Source organism: Bombina bombina, chromosome 5 (genome assembly GCF_027579735.1).
Source record: "Bombina bombina isolate aBomBom1 chromosome 5, aBomBom1.pri, whole genome shotgun sequence".
Classification (NCBI taxonomy): Eukaryota; Metazoa; Chordata; class Amphibia; order Anura; family Bombinatoridae; genus Bombina; species Bombina bombina.
In genome coordinates, this window is record NC_069503.1 from 443,715,907 (window position 1) to 443,732,797 (window position 16,891).

General features: G+C 39.5%; 1 protein-coding gene across 3 annotated transcripts in view; it reads left to right on the top strand.

Moving 5' to 3' along the window:
* DDC (dopa decarboxylase) overlaps positions 1–16,891 on the top strand; it is a 222,497-nt gene that overhangs the window by 90,994 nt on the left and 114,612 nt on the right. For all 3 annotated transcript variants that reach the window (XM_053714306.1, XM_053714307.1, XM_053714308.1), the window contains exon 5: positions 13,251–13,385. In XM_053714306.1, coding sequence (XP_053570281.1) covers positions 13,251–13,385 — 135 coding nt within the window. The remainder of the gene's footprint in view (positions 1–13,250; positions 13,386–16,891) is intronic.

The following is a 16,891-nucleotide window of genomic DNA, read 5'->3' on the forward strand; positions in this document are numbered from 1 at the left end:
AACTTTCATCCATTAATGCGTAGATCACATGTTTTGTGTACCGCATTTGTCAGTGGTATTTTGTATTGCACTCAAGCACAACACGATGGGGTCTATTTATCAAGCTCCGAACGTAGTTTGATGACCCGTGTGGGCTCGCCAGAAACACAAGTTATGAAGCAGCAGTCTAAAGACCGCTGCTCCATAACCTGTCCGCCTGCTCTGAGGCGGCGGATAGAAATCAACCCGATCCAATATGATCGGGTTGATTGACACTCCCTGATAGTGGCCGATCGGCCGCGAATCTGCAGGGGGCGGTATTGCACCAGCAGTTCACAAGAACTGCTGGTGCAATGATAAATGCCGACAGCTTATGCTGTTGGCATTTATCATTGCACCAGCAGTTCATATCAATGTGCGGCGGACATGATACGCTATAGTGGATCATGCCCGTCCGCACAATGATAAATGGACCTCTTTAACTCAACACTTGTAATATGCTCCCCACTCTCTCAATTAAAAGTATACTGCAGTCTAAAAAAAATTGTCAGCCATGTTAAGATTCTTTGGTTAACATTTTTCCCATCAGCTTATAAAACGAGATTGTGCGCTACTCTTAGTGCGGGACCACGTGCAAGATAACGCACTATTGATTACACTACACTTGTAAGCTAGCCTTAAACAAATGCTAGATAGAATGAGGTATTCAAAGAAAAACATTGCGTGCAAATAATATGCATACAATAAATAAGTTGTTTAAATATTGAAGAATAATTGTAAATGTTGTAACTTGTTTCCTTCTCTGCTGAGGCCAATTATGGACAGTTGTGAGTCACTAGAGTGTGCAACCAATGGCTGTGTGGAATATAGCGGTGTTAAAGGGACATTAAAAGGATCAAATTTACATGCACATAGATTAAAGGGATAGTCTACCTTCATAATAATGTGATCTATTTTGTTAGTTTGCCCCTTATTAAGTTGTCCTACCTGGTTGTCATCATGCTGCACAAAACGGTCTCAGTTTTATTTTCAAAAGATTCACACCGTTTTAGATTTGAAAATGGCCTCTAAACTCTGCCTACTTTGACATCATCCATGCCTCACTTCAATACACAACCCTGTGTCTCCCATGAAATCGCAAAAAAAGCGAATATAGCGTTCCCGGTATTGTGCACATGCGCATTATGCAGCCAGTGAAGTCACTGCATACAGTAATCCGAAACATTTAAACAGAAGAGTAGTCCCCAGCTCTTCCAGTCGACTTTGATCATGTGCAGTAACTAGACGCACAACGCGGTGACGTCATCAACATTCACGTGCACGAAATTTAAAAAAAAAAAAAATGTCCTGTGAATAAAGAAGCCATTTGCAAATCTAAAACTGCGTGAATCGATTTTAAATATAACGGAAACCATTGTGGGCAGCATGCTGACAAACAGGTAGGACAATTTAATAAGGGGCAAACTAATGAAATAGATCACTTTATTATGAAGGTAGACGGTCCCTTTAATTACATCTTTAATTATTAATATATTTGCAATATACATGTATTGGCAAAAATGCTTCTTACCTTTTTAGACTTAACATTTTCTCTGCATGTGCATGTGAATCATAGCTAGATATTCTCACTGCACCAGTATTTTAAATACTGCAGCTGCTCTGAGCGCCAGTGGGGCTTGTGACATGTCAGCAATTAACAGATTGAGTTATTACCAGATGGTACAAGCATTTTAGGCTCTCTGAAAAAGTGCTCTTTTTAAAATGCTGGTGCACTGTGCATACTTAAATACACTATTGTAATAGCTATAGCTTTTAATAGCAGCATTTTTGCTAATACATGTATATTACAAAAAATCTTCTAACCAAAACTGAAATGCATCCATATGGGTTGCAATTTTGACTGGAATGTCCCTTTATGTCTAGAGTCTGCACTTCCACGTTTAACAGGAATTGAAAAGCTCACAATTTAAAGAATGAAATTACAGAAAAAAAGGACAAAATAAATAATGAAAGTATATTGCAGATTTTTTACTGCATATATTTAAACATTATGGGTAGATAAGTAGAGTGCAATTGATAGTGCAGTGTGTGTTATCCTTTCTTTGACCTTGCTCTCAGAATCTTGCATTACAAGTGGATGGTAAATAGAGGTTTATTAGAGAATTGTAACATGGCTGACATTTTTTTTTTGCCTACCCTAAACTTTGAATGGATTGTGCAAGAAGGGCTATTACTGTTCTTATTATAAGTGATGAGTTATGTGTTGAGCTTGAGCGCAACACAAAATAGCGCTGGAAAATGTAGTGCTTTAAAAATGTGCAAAACAAAAACATGTAAAATATATTCAAATAAAGTATTTAACTTATATTAATATTTATTAAATGTAAAATCAAGGTTTACTAGTGAAAAAAATGTTTAACAGTGATTTAAAGGGATATGGTATATGATCAGGTGAAATGGGAAGAGCTCAAAGGTATATTGTCTATGTGTTTGTATTTGTAAATGAATAGAAATATATATATATATATATATATATATATATATATATATATATATATATATATATATATACAGTGGGACCTCGGTTTAAGAACGACCCGGTATATGAAATTTCTGTTTACGAATTCAAAATCTTGAAAAAAATTGTCTCGGTTTACGAATTTTTTTCGCAATACGAAACAAATGTACCGGTTTGCCCCTCGGTTTACGAATTTTTTTCGCAATACGAAACAAGTGTCCCGGTTTGCCCCTGCATACTGAAGTGTGGGTAGCAGTTGGAGAGGTTTTGGAGCCATTTGCAGCAAGTTGTTGAGCCTTTTGGAGCCATTTGCAGCAAGTTGTTGAGCCCTTTGGAGCCATTTGCAGCAAGTTGTGGAGCCTTTTGGAGCCATTGGAGCCATTTGCAGCAGATTTTGGAGCCTTTTGGAGCCATTGGAGCCTTTTGCAGCAGGTTTTGTAGACTTTATTTGACTTTTTCTCTCACCTCCGGAACGCATTAATTGGTTTTCAATGCATTCCTATGGGAAACCGTGTTTCGGTTTACGAATTTTTCGCAATACGAAACGTCCCGGAGAACGAATTAAATTCGTAAACCGAGGTCCCACTGTATATACATATACAGGGAGTGCAGAATTATTAGGCAAATGAGTATTTTGACCACATCATCCTCTTTATGCATGTTGTCTTACTCCAAGCTGCATAGACTCGAAAGCCTACTACCAATTAAGCATATTAGGTGATGTGCATCTCTGTAATGAGAAGGGGTGTGGTCTAATGACATCAACACCCTATATCAGGTGTGCATAATTATTAGGCAACTTATTTTCCTTTGGCAAAATGGGTCAAAAGAAGGACTTGACAGGCTCAGAAAAGTCAAAAATAGTGAGATATCTTGCAGAGGGATGCAGCACTCTTAAAATTGCAAAGCTTCTGAAGCGTGATCATCGAACAATCAAGCGTTTCATTCAAAATAGTCAACAGGGTCGCAAGAAGCGTGTGGAAAAACCAAGGCGCAAAATAACTGCCCATGAACTGAGAAAAGTCAAGCGTGCAGCTGCCAAGATGCCACTTGCCACCAGTTTGGCCATATTTCAGAGCTGCAACATCACTGGAGTGCCCAAAAGCACAAGGTGTGCAATACTCAGAGACATGGCCAAGGTAAGAAAGGCTGAAAGACGACCACCACTGAACAAGAGACACAAGCTGAAACGTCAAGACTGGGCCAAGAAATATCTCAAGACTGATTTTTCTAAGGTTTTATGGACTGATGAAATGAGAGTGAGTCTTGATGGGCCAGATGGATGGGCCCGTGGCTGGATTGGTAAAGGGCAGAGAGCTCCAGTCCGACTCAGACGCCAGCAAGGTGGAGGTGGAGTACTGGTTTGGGCTGGTATCATCAAAGATGAGCTTGTGGGGCCTTTTCGGGTTGAGGATGGAGTCAAGCTCAACTCCCAGTCCTACTGCCAGTTTCTGGAAGACACCTTCTTCAAGCAGTGGTACAGGAAGAAGTCTGCATCCTTCAAGAAAAACATGATTTTCATGCAGGACAATGCTCCATCACACGCGTCCAAGTACTCCACAGCGTGGCTGGCAAGAAAGGGTATAAAAGAAGAAAATCTAATGACATGGCCTCCTTGTTCACCTGATCTGAACCCCATTGAGAACCTGTGGTCCATCATCAAATGTGAGATTTACAAGGAGGGAAAACAGTACACCTCTCTGAACAGTGTCTGGGAGGCTGTGGTTGCTGCTGCACGTAATGTTGATGGTGAACAGATCAAAACACTGACAGAATCCATGGATGGCAGGCTTTTGAGTGTCCTTGCAAAGAAAGGTGGCTATATTGGTCACTGATTTGTTTTTGTTTTGTTTTTGAATGTCAGAAATGTATATTTGTGAATGTTGAGATGTTATATTGGTTTCACTGGTAAAAATAAATAATTGAAATGGGTATATATTTGTTTTTTGTTAAGTTGCCTAATAATTATGCACAGTAATAGTCACCTGCACACACAGATATCCCCCTAAAATAGCTAAAACTAAAAACAAACTAAAAACTACTTCCAAAAATATTCAGCTTTGATATTAATGAGTTTTTTGGGTTCATTGAGAACATGGTTGTTGTTCAATAATAAAATTAATCCTCAAAAATACAACTTGCCTAATAATTCTGCACTCCCTGTATACTGTATATATATATATATATATATATATATATATATATATATATATATATATATGGTGTTAGTATATGTGTAGGTGTATGTATAATTCACAATAGATGAAATAGGCTACCACTAAATGCGAAAAGGTAGCTTCTGAAACAAGAAGAAATAACACTAACAATATAGAACTTGACACTTTTCTCTGTGCATTTTCTCTGTGTTAGTATGTTTATACAGTCTTTATGGGGTACTGTGTATCACATTGGAAACAAACACTTGTGGCATGCTACAAATAATATGTATCAAACAAGTCTCACTCACCAATTTCCTCTGAGTGTCATTGCGAGTATTCGATAAGTTCCAATTTCCTGAGGAAATTCTTTACGCATGAAACGCGTAGGTGGGCGCGGCTCAGTTTCTCAATAGTATGGGTACTTTAGCCTTTATTGAACATTATAGTTAAAACATAAAAGGCATTTTTAAATTTCACTGCCACCTCTCTCAAGTTAGTGACTGCACTTGTCTTTGAATTAGTTGTATGTATATATGTATGACTGCATACATTTAAAACAATGCATACATTAAATACATATTTCAATAGAAAACCATAGTTTAAAAGTAAGTGAAGAACTCCACTATTTAACCTCAGCGCAGCTTCAGAGCAATAGCTAACAAGAGTTTTTTAGCGCACTCCCATAGTAGTCTGTTATGTGAGGATTTTAGCAGGTTTAGTAGAAACTATTGTCAAGGGAAACCTATGTCAAGGGGAACATTCAGTCTACAATTCAAATGTCTCAGAGGTTTTTATCTTTATATTTGATTAAAATACCATTAAATGCAGTAGAATTGTATAAATGACAAATGCATAATAAAAATACAATGCAATAACACTGATGATCAAAAACTCACCGTTACAGAGAGAAATGATGCAAATCTTTTATAATGTAATGTATGTTTATCTCCTTGACATACAGAATCCTGCATATCAAGAAAAACAGCTAGATTTTGTCTTTGAAGGACCTCTTAGTACTGACTGATTTGGGTTGTTAGAGTATGTGATGTAATTACCCTGGGTTGTACTTCAAAGTGTAATGCATATGCAGTTTTGTAGGGTCCCTTTAAGAGTAAACATTTTGGATCTGTTTCATATTTGTTTTTTAGTATTTACAAAGGAATTACATTTTGTTTAACCATAAAAGCTCATAAAAAGAATATCCTAATGAGTTAAATGAGCAACAAAACATTACTGGGGTCTAGGGGAACCGGTGAGCCAATGACAAGAGGAATATGTGTGTTGCCACCAATCAGCAGCTAGCTCCCAGTACTGTACTGCTGCTCCTGAGCCTACCTAGGTATGATTTTCAACAAAGAGAACACATTAAAGGGATAGTCTAGTCAAAATTAAACTTTCATGATTCAGATAGGTCATGTAATTTAAAACAACTTTCCAATTTATTTTTATCATCAAATTTGCTTTCTTCTCTTGGTATTCTTTGTTTAAAGCTAAACCTAGGTAGGTTCATATGCTAATTTCTAAGCCATTAAAGTCCGCCTCTTATCTCAGTGTATTTTTGTAGGACATTGCATATACAAACAGCTTAACATCAATGATACAGAGTACATTCGCTAACAGTGTAATATACTAAAAGTCTCTTGGTATCCTTGTTACATTGCTGCCAGACCAGGTCTTTTAGTTGACAAAATCCAACGGAAGTACATCGAGTATGCATATCCTTTTTTTTTTTTCCTTATACATAAAGAAACAAACCAATTAACAGAAAATAAAATACAGTACAATGCAGTACACAGGGTGTATTACAACATAACCCAAGATAACTGAATAGAGCAACACTGATCTGACACCTGCGGTTTCCAATATCACTGACAGGGAGAAAATACACTCCATGCCCCAGGGTGCCAACTAACCTGTGCTGATGGTGCAGTAAATGTGTTTCTTCCTCTCTATAGTCTACCTATTAAAATCTATTTGCCACTCTCCCCTCAGTTGAGCATTGAGTATATATTCTGACTTCCTTATTGGGTAGACGATCTGAGACCGCTGCGCCTCTGACAGGGTTAGGATGTATGGCTCCCATTTTTTCATGAACTCTTTGGTGCATCCCTGGATGTCCGCCTGAGTGTCCATTTGTTCGTGTAATGTTTGTCTAGAAATTTGCTGTCTGAGCTGCGCGAGTGTTGGGGCCCTGTCATTCAGACAATTTTCTAGTATGCTATTCCTAGCCAGGAGTATGATGTTGTGTACCAACAATGAGTTTTGTGCCGTTAGTTCTGGAATATCCAAGAAAACCACTCCCTGTACAGTGATGGTTACCATTTTTCTAAGCAAGGTGTTCACCCACCTAATCAACATTCCCCAGAATTTGTACAGTCTAGGGCAGGACCACAGCATGTGCACAAGATCTGCTGTTGGATATTAGCATTTTGGGCTTTTCCCTTCATGATTAGGATCCCACGTTCTATATGTTTTTGGCATTACATAAGCCGTTCCTAGTATTTTGGCATGTGACTCTCTGATATTGGCTGACAGCGAGGCTCTCCTTACCCTTACTATACTTCGTTGTATCATAGTGGAGGTCACCTCCACCCCTAGAATGCATGTCCACCTTTCCCCTATGTGATATAGTGTGGCTACATTATTGAGCTCCATTAGCGTTTTGTAAATCGGGGAGATTGATTTACTCCCTTTTACATATGTGTTAAGCATCCGGTTAAGACTACCGTCTTCCAGATATTGCTTCGAATGCAGTAAGCTTGTCACGTAGTGTTTTGCCTGCAAGTATGCAAAGTGTTGGGTCTGTGACAAGTTGTATTGTGTTTTTATCTGTGCAGAATTTTTTACCTTCCTACCACTATCATCCATTAACTTGGACACCGTGTCTATTCCCTTTTCTTTCCAATCCCTGAATGCCTGTGTAGTGAAGCCTGGGATGAAGTTTGGATTCCCCTGCAGCGGCATATACCTAGTGACTTCATGCACATCTGTAGCCTGCCACAAATTTTTCTCCAGGCATAGGCCGGCTGCTGGAGCAACGGGTGTTTGGATAAATATTTGTCCGCCTCAACGGCGCTCAAGTGTGGGAGCATTGCTAATGACCTTGGTTCTACCGCCTGCTGCTCCAAGTCTGGGATAGTGCACGTTTTATCCTATGCTTCTTATTTGCCCATATGAAAGAGAAAAACAATGCATTCCAATACCTAAAATCCAATTTGCTTAAGACATAGGGTACCATTTGGAGTATATATAAAAGTTTTGGGAACAATATCATCTTTATTAAGCTAACTCTACCCGAGGTGTTATGAGGTCCTGCACTTGTTTCTTAAAGTGAAAGTAAATCCTAACGTTTTACAAACGCTAGGATTTACTATTGAAACAAATAAAGGGGACTTTTATTCATGAAGTATATGATACTTCATGTAGAAAACTCCTTTATTTGATTTAATCGATCGCTGTGTTTACCTTGTACAGCAGCCCACGGCAAAAAAAAAATTATGCTAAGAGGTGACGTTTTCATCTCTTAGCCAATAGCTGTGTGGTAAAGCCGGCTTGGCGCCCATGGGAGCCGGATTTAACGCACGGCTATTGGCTAAGAGGTGAAAACATCACCTCTTAGCCAAAAATGTTTTTGCCGTGGGCTGCTATACAAGGTAAACACAGTGATCGATTGAATCAAATAAAGGTGCTTTCTACATTAAGTATCTTATACTTCATGAATGAAAGTCCCCTTTATTTGTTTCAATAGTAAATCCTAGCGTTTGTATAACACTAGGATTTACTTTCACTTTAAGTGGTAGATGGTTTGTCTCATACCAGACCTTGGGGTCTACATTTAGTCTAATACCTAGATATTTAAAATGTCCCTTCACTATCCTGAAGCCATAATTTAGATTGGGCATGTGCTGCAGCGTTGTTAGCCACACACTATGACTTTAGGAATATTGGAGACCAGATCTTGTTAGTACAGTACCATGTCATCAGCACACAAGGAAAGGTGTATTACTTTATTCCCTACTCTAAGACCCTCTGTCTCTTTCCTAACTGTAACAGCCAGGGACTCCAGGGCCAGGTCAAACAGGAGAGAGGAGAGTGGGCAGCCCTGCCTTGTGCTCCTCTCCAGTGGGAAGGTTTGGGATGGAGTTCCATTCACTAGGATCGCAGCTTGTGGGGATGTGTAAAGTGTTTGTATTGTTTGTGCAAAATTGGCTTTGATCCCGAAATTGTGAACTGTTATGAATAGGTGATCCCAAAGTACTTTATCGAAAGCTTTCTCTGCATCTACCAGTAGAGCACATGCACTGGGAGTGCCCTCCTCCTTCATAAGATCTCTCTGATTCCAGTAATGTGTCAATATATACTGTAACGTTCTGATATTTGTGACCGCATTTCTATTCTTTACAAATCCTGTCTGATCTCTATGTACCAAACGGGGTAGTACATTTTCCAATCTGGTTGCAAGAATTTTAGTAAATAATTTGTAGTCTGAATTCATAAGGGATATGGGTCTATAAGTTGCAGGGAAGAATGGATCTCTACCTGGCTTTGGGATTAAGCTTATATTTGCCTCTGTAAATCTCGGCGTCATGTTAGCTATTCCCGCCATTATTCTGTTGTATAATATAAAGAGAGTGTCGGCTACTTCTGTTTTATCATTTTATAAAATTCACTTGGCAGACCATCCGGGCCAGGGGCTTTGTCAATTGGCATATCCCCGATTGTTTGAACAATTTCTGTAATGGTTATAGGTGCATTTATATCGCGCAACTGGTCATCAGTTAATGTGGGAAGCTTTAAATCTCTCCAGAATATTTCCTTTGCCACCTCGTCTACATCCTCCCCTTTGTACAGCTGTGTGTAATACTCTTTGAATATTCTCCTTATGTTTTTACCATCTGTATAGTGTGTGCCCTTATCCACTATGGCTGTTATGTTCCTAGTGCCCTTGGCTAACTTAGTTAATCTTGCTAGCAGTTTCCCCGTTTTGTTCCCATGTCTGTAATGCCTTGTGTGCGCTGCCTGCGTGTCCCTAGCCGAATCTTGTGTGAGCATTATGTCCCGTTGGGCTTTGCTCTCTTTGTATTTTTGCTTATGCTCTTCTGTAGGCTGCCTCAAATACTTGTTTCTGGTATTTAGAAGCTGTCTCAGTGCTAACTCTTCCCTTGCTTTCTTTTTCTTTTTTCCTTTTATGGCAGCTTTAACCGCTTCCCAAAACAGTACAGGATCTGCAATGTGTTGCTGATTTAAAGTTCTGTATGCTGCCCATTCCCCAACCAAGTGTCCCCTAAGGTTTATATCATGATATAGGTACCTAGGAAAAGTCCAATGATTGGCTGACCTTCGAGTCGTCCCTAGCGTCAGTTTGAGACTTATTGGTGCATGATCTGATATTGTGGAGGCATCTATCTTGGTTTCGGTAACTCTAGAGCTCAAAGTGTTGGATAGAAGAAAAAAATCAGTATCAGCGGCGGGTCAGCAAAATTGAGGAGTTTTGTAGTGAGGTCACTCCAAAAATCTTTTTTATGTGTGTGCGGGCCATACACCCCCCCAAGAGTCACCAGGCTCCCCTCAAGCTCTAACTTGAGGATGATATATCTACCCTCCGGGTCTATTAGGGTTCTTAGTATCTTGTTGTCTAGCTCTTTAAAAAACAGTATTGCCACGCCCCTAGCCCTGGTAGTTTCATAGTCTGTGTACACCACTTCCCCTACCCAACCTTGTTTAAATTTCTGATGCTCTGTGGGTTTCAGATGCGTCTCCTGCAATATGGCTATGTCTGCGCGCTGGGCCCTTAGATGTCTCAATATGGTCTTCCTCTTACTAGGCGACGTGACCCACCACGTTCCATGAAATAATTCTCGTCCCCATATCCCTGCTTTTGTGTGTCCCCCATGGTCCTTCCCTGAGAGTTTATGTTGTGCTGCGAGTCCCTTATCTGCGGTAGTTTACTTACAGTTCAGCACCTCGGGGCCTTTCCTAAGTAACAGGACTACAGATCAAAGTACAGATGTTAGTGCAACTCTGAAATACAAATACACGTTATTTAGAACAATGTAACTGAGGTCCCAAGGATCTGCTCACTCAATGTCTGCAGATACAAAGGGATGTGAGATAAGGAAAAACAGATGCTACAAAACCTACAAACAACAATAGTGTAATTGTTTTAACAGTTTTTTTAACAGTGCAACTTTGAACAAAACTAAACATCTTGTCCCCACCCCCCCTTTCAAAAGGACATTGCGGCCATAATATACGGCCTTTAGTAGATTAGTATTCAGTCCTCAGTCTTTATATATTGTTCACACCTAATCAGGTGCCCAGAACAGTTTATCTTTCTTGCAATGCCTACCAACTTCAATCTGCCGCTTCTTCAATGCGATCTGCTTCCCCCCGCTTCTCTTCCCTAAGACTTCTTCGCTGTAGATAGATCTGAAGTTGTTTTGTAGAATCAAATACTTTGGGACCTGCAGAGTTTGCAGCTTGAGACGAGCTGGATACATCAGGTTTTTGTTTTCTCCTTTTTCCCAGAGATCTTTGCAGTACGGGGTAAATTCTCTGCGCCGCTTTGAATAATCTTGGAAAAGATGCAACTTTGCATCCTCATGCAGCAGTTCGGGCATCTGTCTGTATGCTCTCAAAATCAACATCTTGTCTTTGTAATTTAGATACCCTGTGTGCCCTCTCCGCTGCACATGGGATACTGCTCGATGCTACCCCTAACAAGTTAGGCAGTGTTCTTTCAGCAAAGTCCATCAGGGAGGCACTTGGAACCGATTCAGGTAGTCCCACTACCCTTATATTATTTCTTCTGGACCTGTTTTCTAGGTCATCCATTTTCTCTTGCAATAGCTTGTTTTGCCTCTGCAGCTGTGCTATATTCGTAGAAGATTCCCTTGCCAGCGTTTCATTCTCCGCCACTTTGTGCTCCACTGTTGTTAGCCTGGTGGAGAAAGCCTTGAAGTCAGAGGTCAGGGCATCCAAACCAGTTTGGAGTTGATAGATTTTTGGAAGGAAGAGCGCTGAGAGCTGTGATACAATAGGGTGGGTGTCCTGTTGCGTAGTATCTGTGTCTTTTATTATAGTGCCTACCGGCTGATGTACCTCTGCCTGATGCTTGTTTTGCCTCTCCTGCTGCCTCTGTTTGCCAGACATTGTGCCCGTACTCTTTGTGTATGGGATATAGTATCTTTGCATGCAGAGCCCTTTTTAGAGAAATGTTTATCTGAAGTAGCGTCTTAGCTGTGGTGTGTGCTAACTTGAGAGATTATGAAAGATTATGATGAGACTGAGGGGGTCTTTATGGGGGGATGAGTTCATGTGGAACTTCGGTTACTTATCCATGATGCTGCATCCTGATTCACTGTTTAAAATCTCAGCAACCTCTGCTTTAGTGATCCTACACGTGTTGGGCCTATGCTTGCCGTAGGACCACTTCACTGTATTCCCCACTTAATTATCTGCAAGGTAATGTCCCTTGTGAGACCCTTTTGTGATAAACTTCTCACTTTTCCCTTGATGTGCTATGTATCTACCACTGCAGAGTTTGTTTTACGTGATTGCCAGGGGTTGTGCAGTCCACTCGTGTTATATTTCTCCCTGTGTCACTCTGTTTCCTTTCTGTTGCACAGAGAGCTCTGTGGCTAGGCCACTCAATCAAGTGCCTGTGTGAAGGCTTTGAAATCCACCTTGTGCTATTTAAGTATCAACAGTTCATGTGACTTTATGTTACCTTGAGTTTAGGGTGTATTGTGCACCGTGTCCAACCCGCTCCATTTGTAATCTGGATAGCTTTATTGCTAAGATGGCGGCCGCTCTATAAGACACAGCGGGCTTCTGCTGCCCTACCCCGTGTACCTTCTACTGTCCGCCACTCTCTCCTTATGCTTACTGTACTGGCGCTGCTTCCCTCCTAGCAGTCTCCCCCTCAGGGTCTACACCAGGTGCTCTGCTCCTACACCTCTGCCGTGTCTGCGCGCCAGGCCACCTCTACTACTCTCCTGGGCTTGTCAATGGGGGAGCCGGTTGTGCGGGCTCCTTGCTGTGTGGTGTCCGAACAGGGTCCTTTGCCTCCTGCTAAGGAATTTCAGCTTTTCGGGGCAATTGCACTGTGACAGAGACTAGGGAGGGAGCTGAAAAGTCGGAGCTCCTCTCTGTTGCTGCCGCTCGCTGCGCCCGCCCACCGGAAGTCCTTTTTGACAGTTATTATGGAATTATTTATGAGTCAGAACTGATTGGCTAAAATGCATGTAAGTCAAAAGAACTGAAATAAGGGGGCAGTGTGCAGAGGCTTAGATACAAGGTAAGCACAAAGGTTAAAAGTGTAGTTATATAATAGTGTTGGTTATACAAAACTGGGGAATTGGTAATAAAGGGATTATCTATCTTTTTAAACAATAATAATTTTGGAGCAGACTTCCCCTTTAAATTTGATAACAGAAGTAAATTAAAAGTCTCTTCAAATTACATACTTAATCTGAATCTTGAAAGTTTAATTTTGACTTTTATAACCCTAATTACTTATCATCCTAATTATTTAGGACAAAGTTGTGTGTACTTATTTTTTCTAATACTTAATTCCATTTTTTTGTTACCAGGGCACAGCCAGTGAAGCAACCTTAATGGCTCTCCTTGCTGCAAGGACAAAGGTTACTCGACGGATTCTGGCAGAAAATCCTGAGTTAACAGAAGCAGAAATTATAAGTCGGCTAGTAGCATACACTTCCGAGCAGGTGGGTTACTTATTTCATGGTGTTAAATGAACTGATGAGCTTGTCTACATAAGGAGAGCTGAAAAATAACTGCTCTTGTGGTGGTGCTTACCAGATCAACGGTGTTCATTTAAAGAGTTATATTGAATTGAATTAAATCAGCATTAAAGAAATAAATGGTGTGTTTGAAATATTTTCTAATAAAGAAAACATAGTTGCCACATCTGTAAACTGATTGCACGTGGATTTGTGCATGTGCATACACAGAGTGCCAGTGGCAACTCTTATCTAGACCACCTGTTCTCAAATCTCTCCTCAGGCCTCCCTAACAGGCCAGATTTTCAGGATTACCTTTGGTAAGAACAGGTAAAATAACAATGGTTACTAATCAGATGATTATTTCACCTGTGCTCTAGTTCAGATATTCTCAAAATCTGTCCTGTTTTGGAGGCCTGAGGACAGGACAGAGTTTTATTATAGCTGAACTAGACCACAGGTGAAATAATCAGCAGATCAGTAACCATGGTTACTAACTACTCTCACCCATCAGCTGATTCTATCACCTGTGCTCTAGTTCAGCTATAATGAAAATCTGGCCTGTTAGGGGTACTTGAGTACCACGGTTGAGAAACACTGATCTAGACAAAACATGCAATCTGAATCTGTGCACGTGCAGTGGAATGTTCCATAATGTTAAATTCTGAAATGGAAGCCTGGAAAGGGAGTTCATATTTACAAAACCAACTTTAATGGTAGTATTATTGACCACATTGCTGATTATTTCTTTGCAGATTATGTTAGGTCAGCTTTTCAGATTCTTATAAAAGAGTGATATTTACTTCCCTAAAGTGAAAGAGCTCTATTTATCATGCTGTGGATGGATCTTCAGATGTCTTGCCACACAGGCTCTCTCATGCAAGCCTGCAGTCATGAGACCACCACTTCCTAACCTCCCAACCACCTCTGAAGTGGTGGATTAAAATCACCCTGGACTAATCTGACCAGAATGATTGACACCCCCTGCTCTTGCATGATTGGGGCTGAGATTGCACAATCCTTTCTTCTGCCAGCTCATCTTGCAGATGCACTTGATTTGACTTTGGTTTCTTAAATAGGGGCCAGATAAGAAACAGAAGGCCCTTCAAATCTACCGATATTTCCTAATTCAATCTGAAGTGTAAATTTAATTAGTTCATAGGACAATATTGTGATTGTCCCTGGCACATATAGACCTCTTGTCATTGACAAGCTCCCAGTAGTGCTTTGTTTTTTGTTATTTTTTAAATAAGTTAGCATTTTTTAGGATATTAATGTGGGCTTGGTTTTTAGTGGGTGGGGGAGGGGGGTCCATGACAGGGGGTTAGATGTTTGGGTTTTTAGTGTAGTTTTTTTTTGTTTAGCATTAATAACGGAGAGATGATTGCATTAAAGGGACAGTCTACACCAGAATTTTTTATTGTTTTAAAAGATAGATAATCCCTTTATTACCCATTTCCCAGTTTTGCACAACTAACACAGTTATAATAATATACTTTTAACCTCTGTGATTATCTTGTATCTAAGCCTCTGCCAACTGCCCCTTTTTTCAGTTCTTTTGACAGACTTGCAGTCTAGCCAATCAGTGCCTGCTCCCAGACAACTTCTTGTGCACGAGCACAGTGTTATCTATATGAAATACGTGAACTAACACCCTCTAGTGGTGAAAAACTGTTAAAATGCAATCTGAAAGAGGTGGGCTTCAAGGTCTAAGAAATTAGCATATGAACCTCCTAGCTTAAGCTTTCAACTAAGAATACCAAAAGAACAAAGCAAAATTGGTGATAAAAGTAAATTGGAAAATTGTTTAAAATTACATGCTCTATCTGAATCATGAAAGTTTATTTTGGCCTACACTGTCCCTTTAAGGGTTGTAGTGGTTTAGCGGTTCCTTTTTTTTTGGAGGGGGTTGTGGCAGTGTAGGGGTTGATAGAAGAGTTTTATTTTGTGTTTGGGTTAATAATTATTAGTTTTTCAAATGCTAGGGTTTTTTTTTTTTTTTTTTTTGAGGGTTGTGGCAGTTTTGGGTTTAATAGAAGTTAGAAATTATTTTATAGTGACATAAAACCCAAAATCTTTCTTTCATGATTCAGAAAGAGCATACAATTTTAAACAACTTTCCAATTTACTTCTATTATCAAATGTTCTTCAAATTCTTCTTATTTTTTGTTGAAAAGGAGGAAGGGAAGTTCAGGAGTGTGCACGTCAGCAGTACAATATGGCAGCAGTTTTGCAACAATGCAATACATTAGCAAGAGCCCTAGATGCTAGCACTATTTCCTGTCATGTAGTGCTACAGACATGTGCACGCTACCTATCTAGATATCTCTTCAACAAAGAATAACAAGAGAACGAGGAGAATAATGCAAATTTGATAATAGAAAGTAAATTGGAAACATTTTTTAAATTGTTTTCTCTAGCTGAATTATAAATGAAAAATTGTGGGTTTCATGTCCCTTTAACGGTGGGGTGGTTTGTGGTGGCCGATTGTAGTGGTTTAGGGATTCATAGTATGATGGAGAAGTAGCTAGGGAAATAATCTTTAATATTTTGTATTATTTTTTTATAGTAATTTCTTTGGGATTTAGCAAGACATTGTGCTAGTGCAAACTACTTTGCTTATGCTAGAGCAATACTTACCTCACACAAAATGATCACAAATCACAAATCAATGAACTAATTTTAATATGAGTGCAAACATGTTAGTGGTGTGGATTTAGTACAAGCAGTAATAGCATTCTATAAAGCCTGCGTTTTTGCTCACCACTTGTAATCTGTCCCTTTGTTTCCAGGATTCTTCAACCTATATAAGCGGAACTTTTAATTTAATTTCTCTCAAAAGAAAACTTAAAGGGATAGAAAAGTCAAAATGTAAATGTGTAGGGGTGCATTTCACATTTAACAGAAGCATTTTTGCAGTACAGGTAGCCCTCAGTTTACGCCGGGGTTAGGTTCCAGAAGGAATGGTTATAAATCGAAACCGTTGTAAATTGAAACCCAGTTTATAATGTAAGTTAATGGGAAGTGAGGGAGTTAGGTTCCAGGCTCCTCTCAAAATTGTCATAAGTAACACCTAATACAGTATTTTTAAAGCTTTGAAATGAAGACTTTAAATGCTAGACAGCATTATAAACCTAATAAAATAATCACACAACACAGAATATATAATTAAACTAAGTTAAATGAACAAAAACATTTGCTAAACAGCATTATAAACCTAATAAAATAATCACACAACACAGACTTCACTTGCATTTTTCTGCAAACAGTTCTTTCTATGCATTCCAATCTGGACTGATTTATAGACAGGAAGATCTTGTTCCTTTGAAATCTGCTTGATAGCTCAGGTCTGGTTAAACTGATTAATTTCAGCTTGCTTGGCTTTGCTGCAACACAAGTGGACAGCTCCACCTACTGGCTATTTTAATAAATGCACTGCTTCTCAATGCTTTTCAATAGCAGTCACATGACTGGAAAAAAAGGTTGTTATT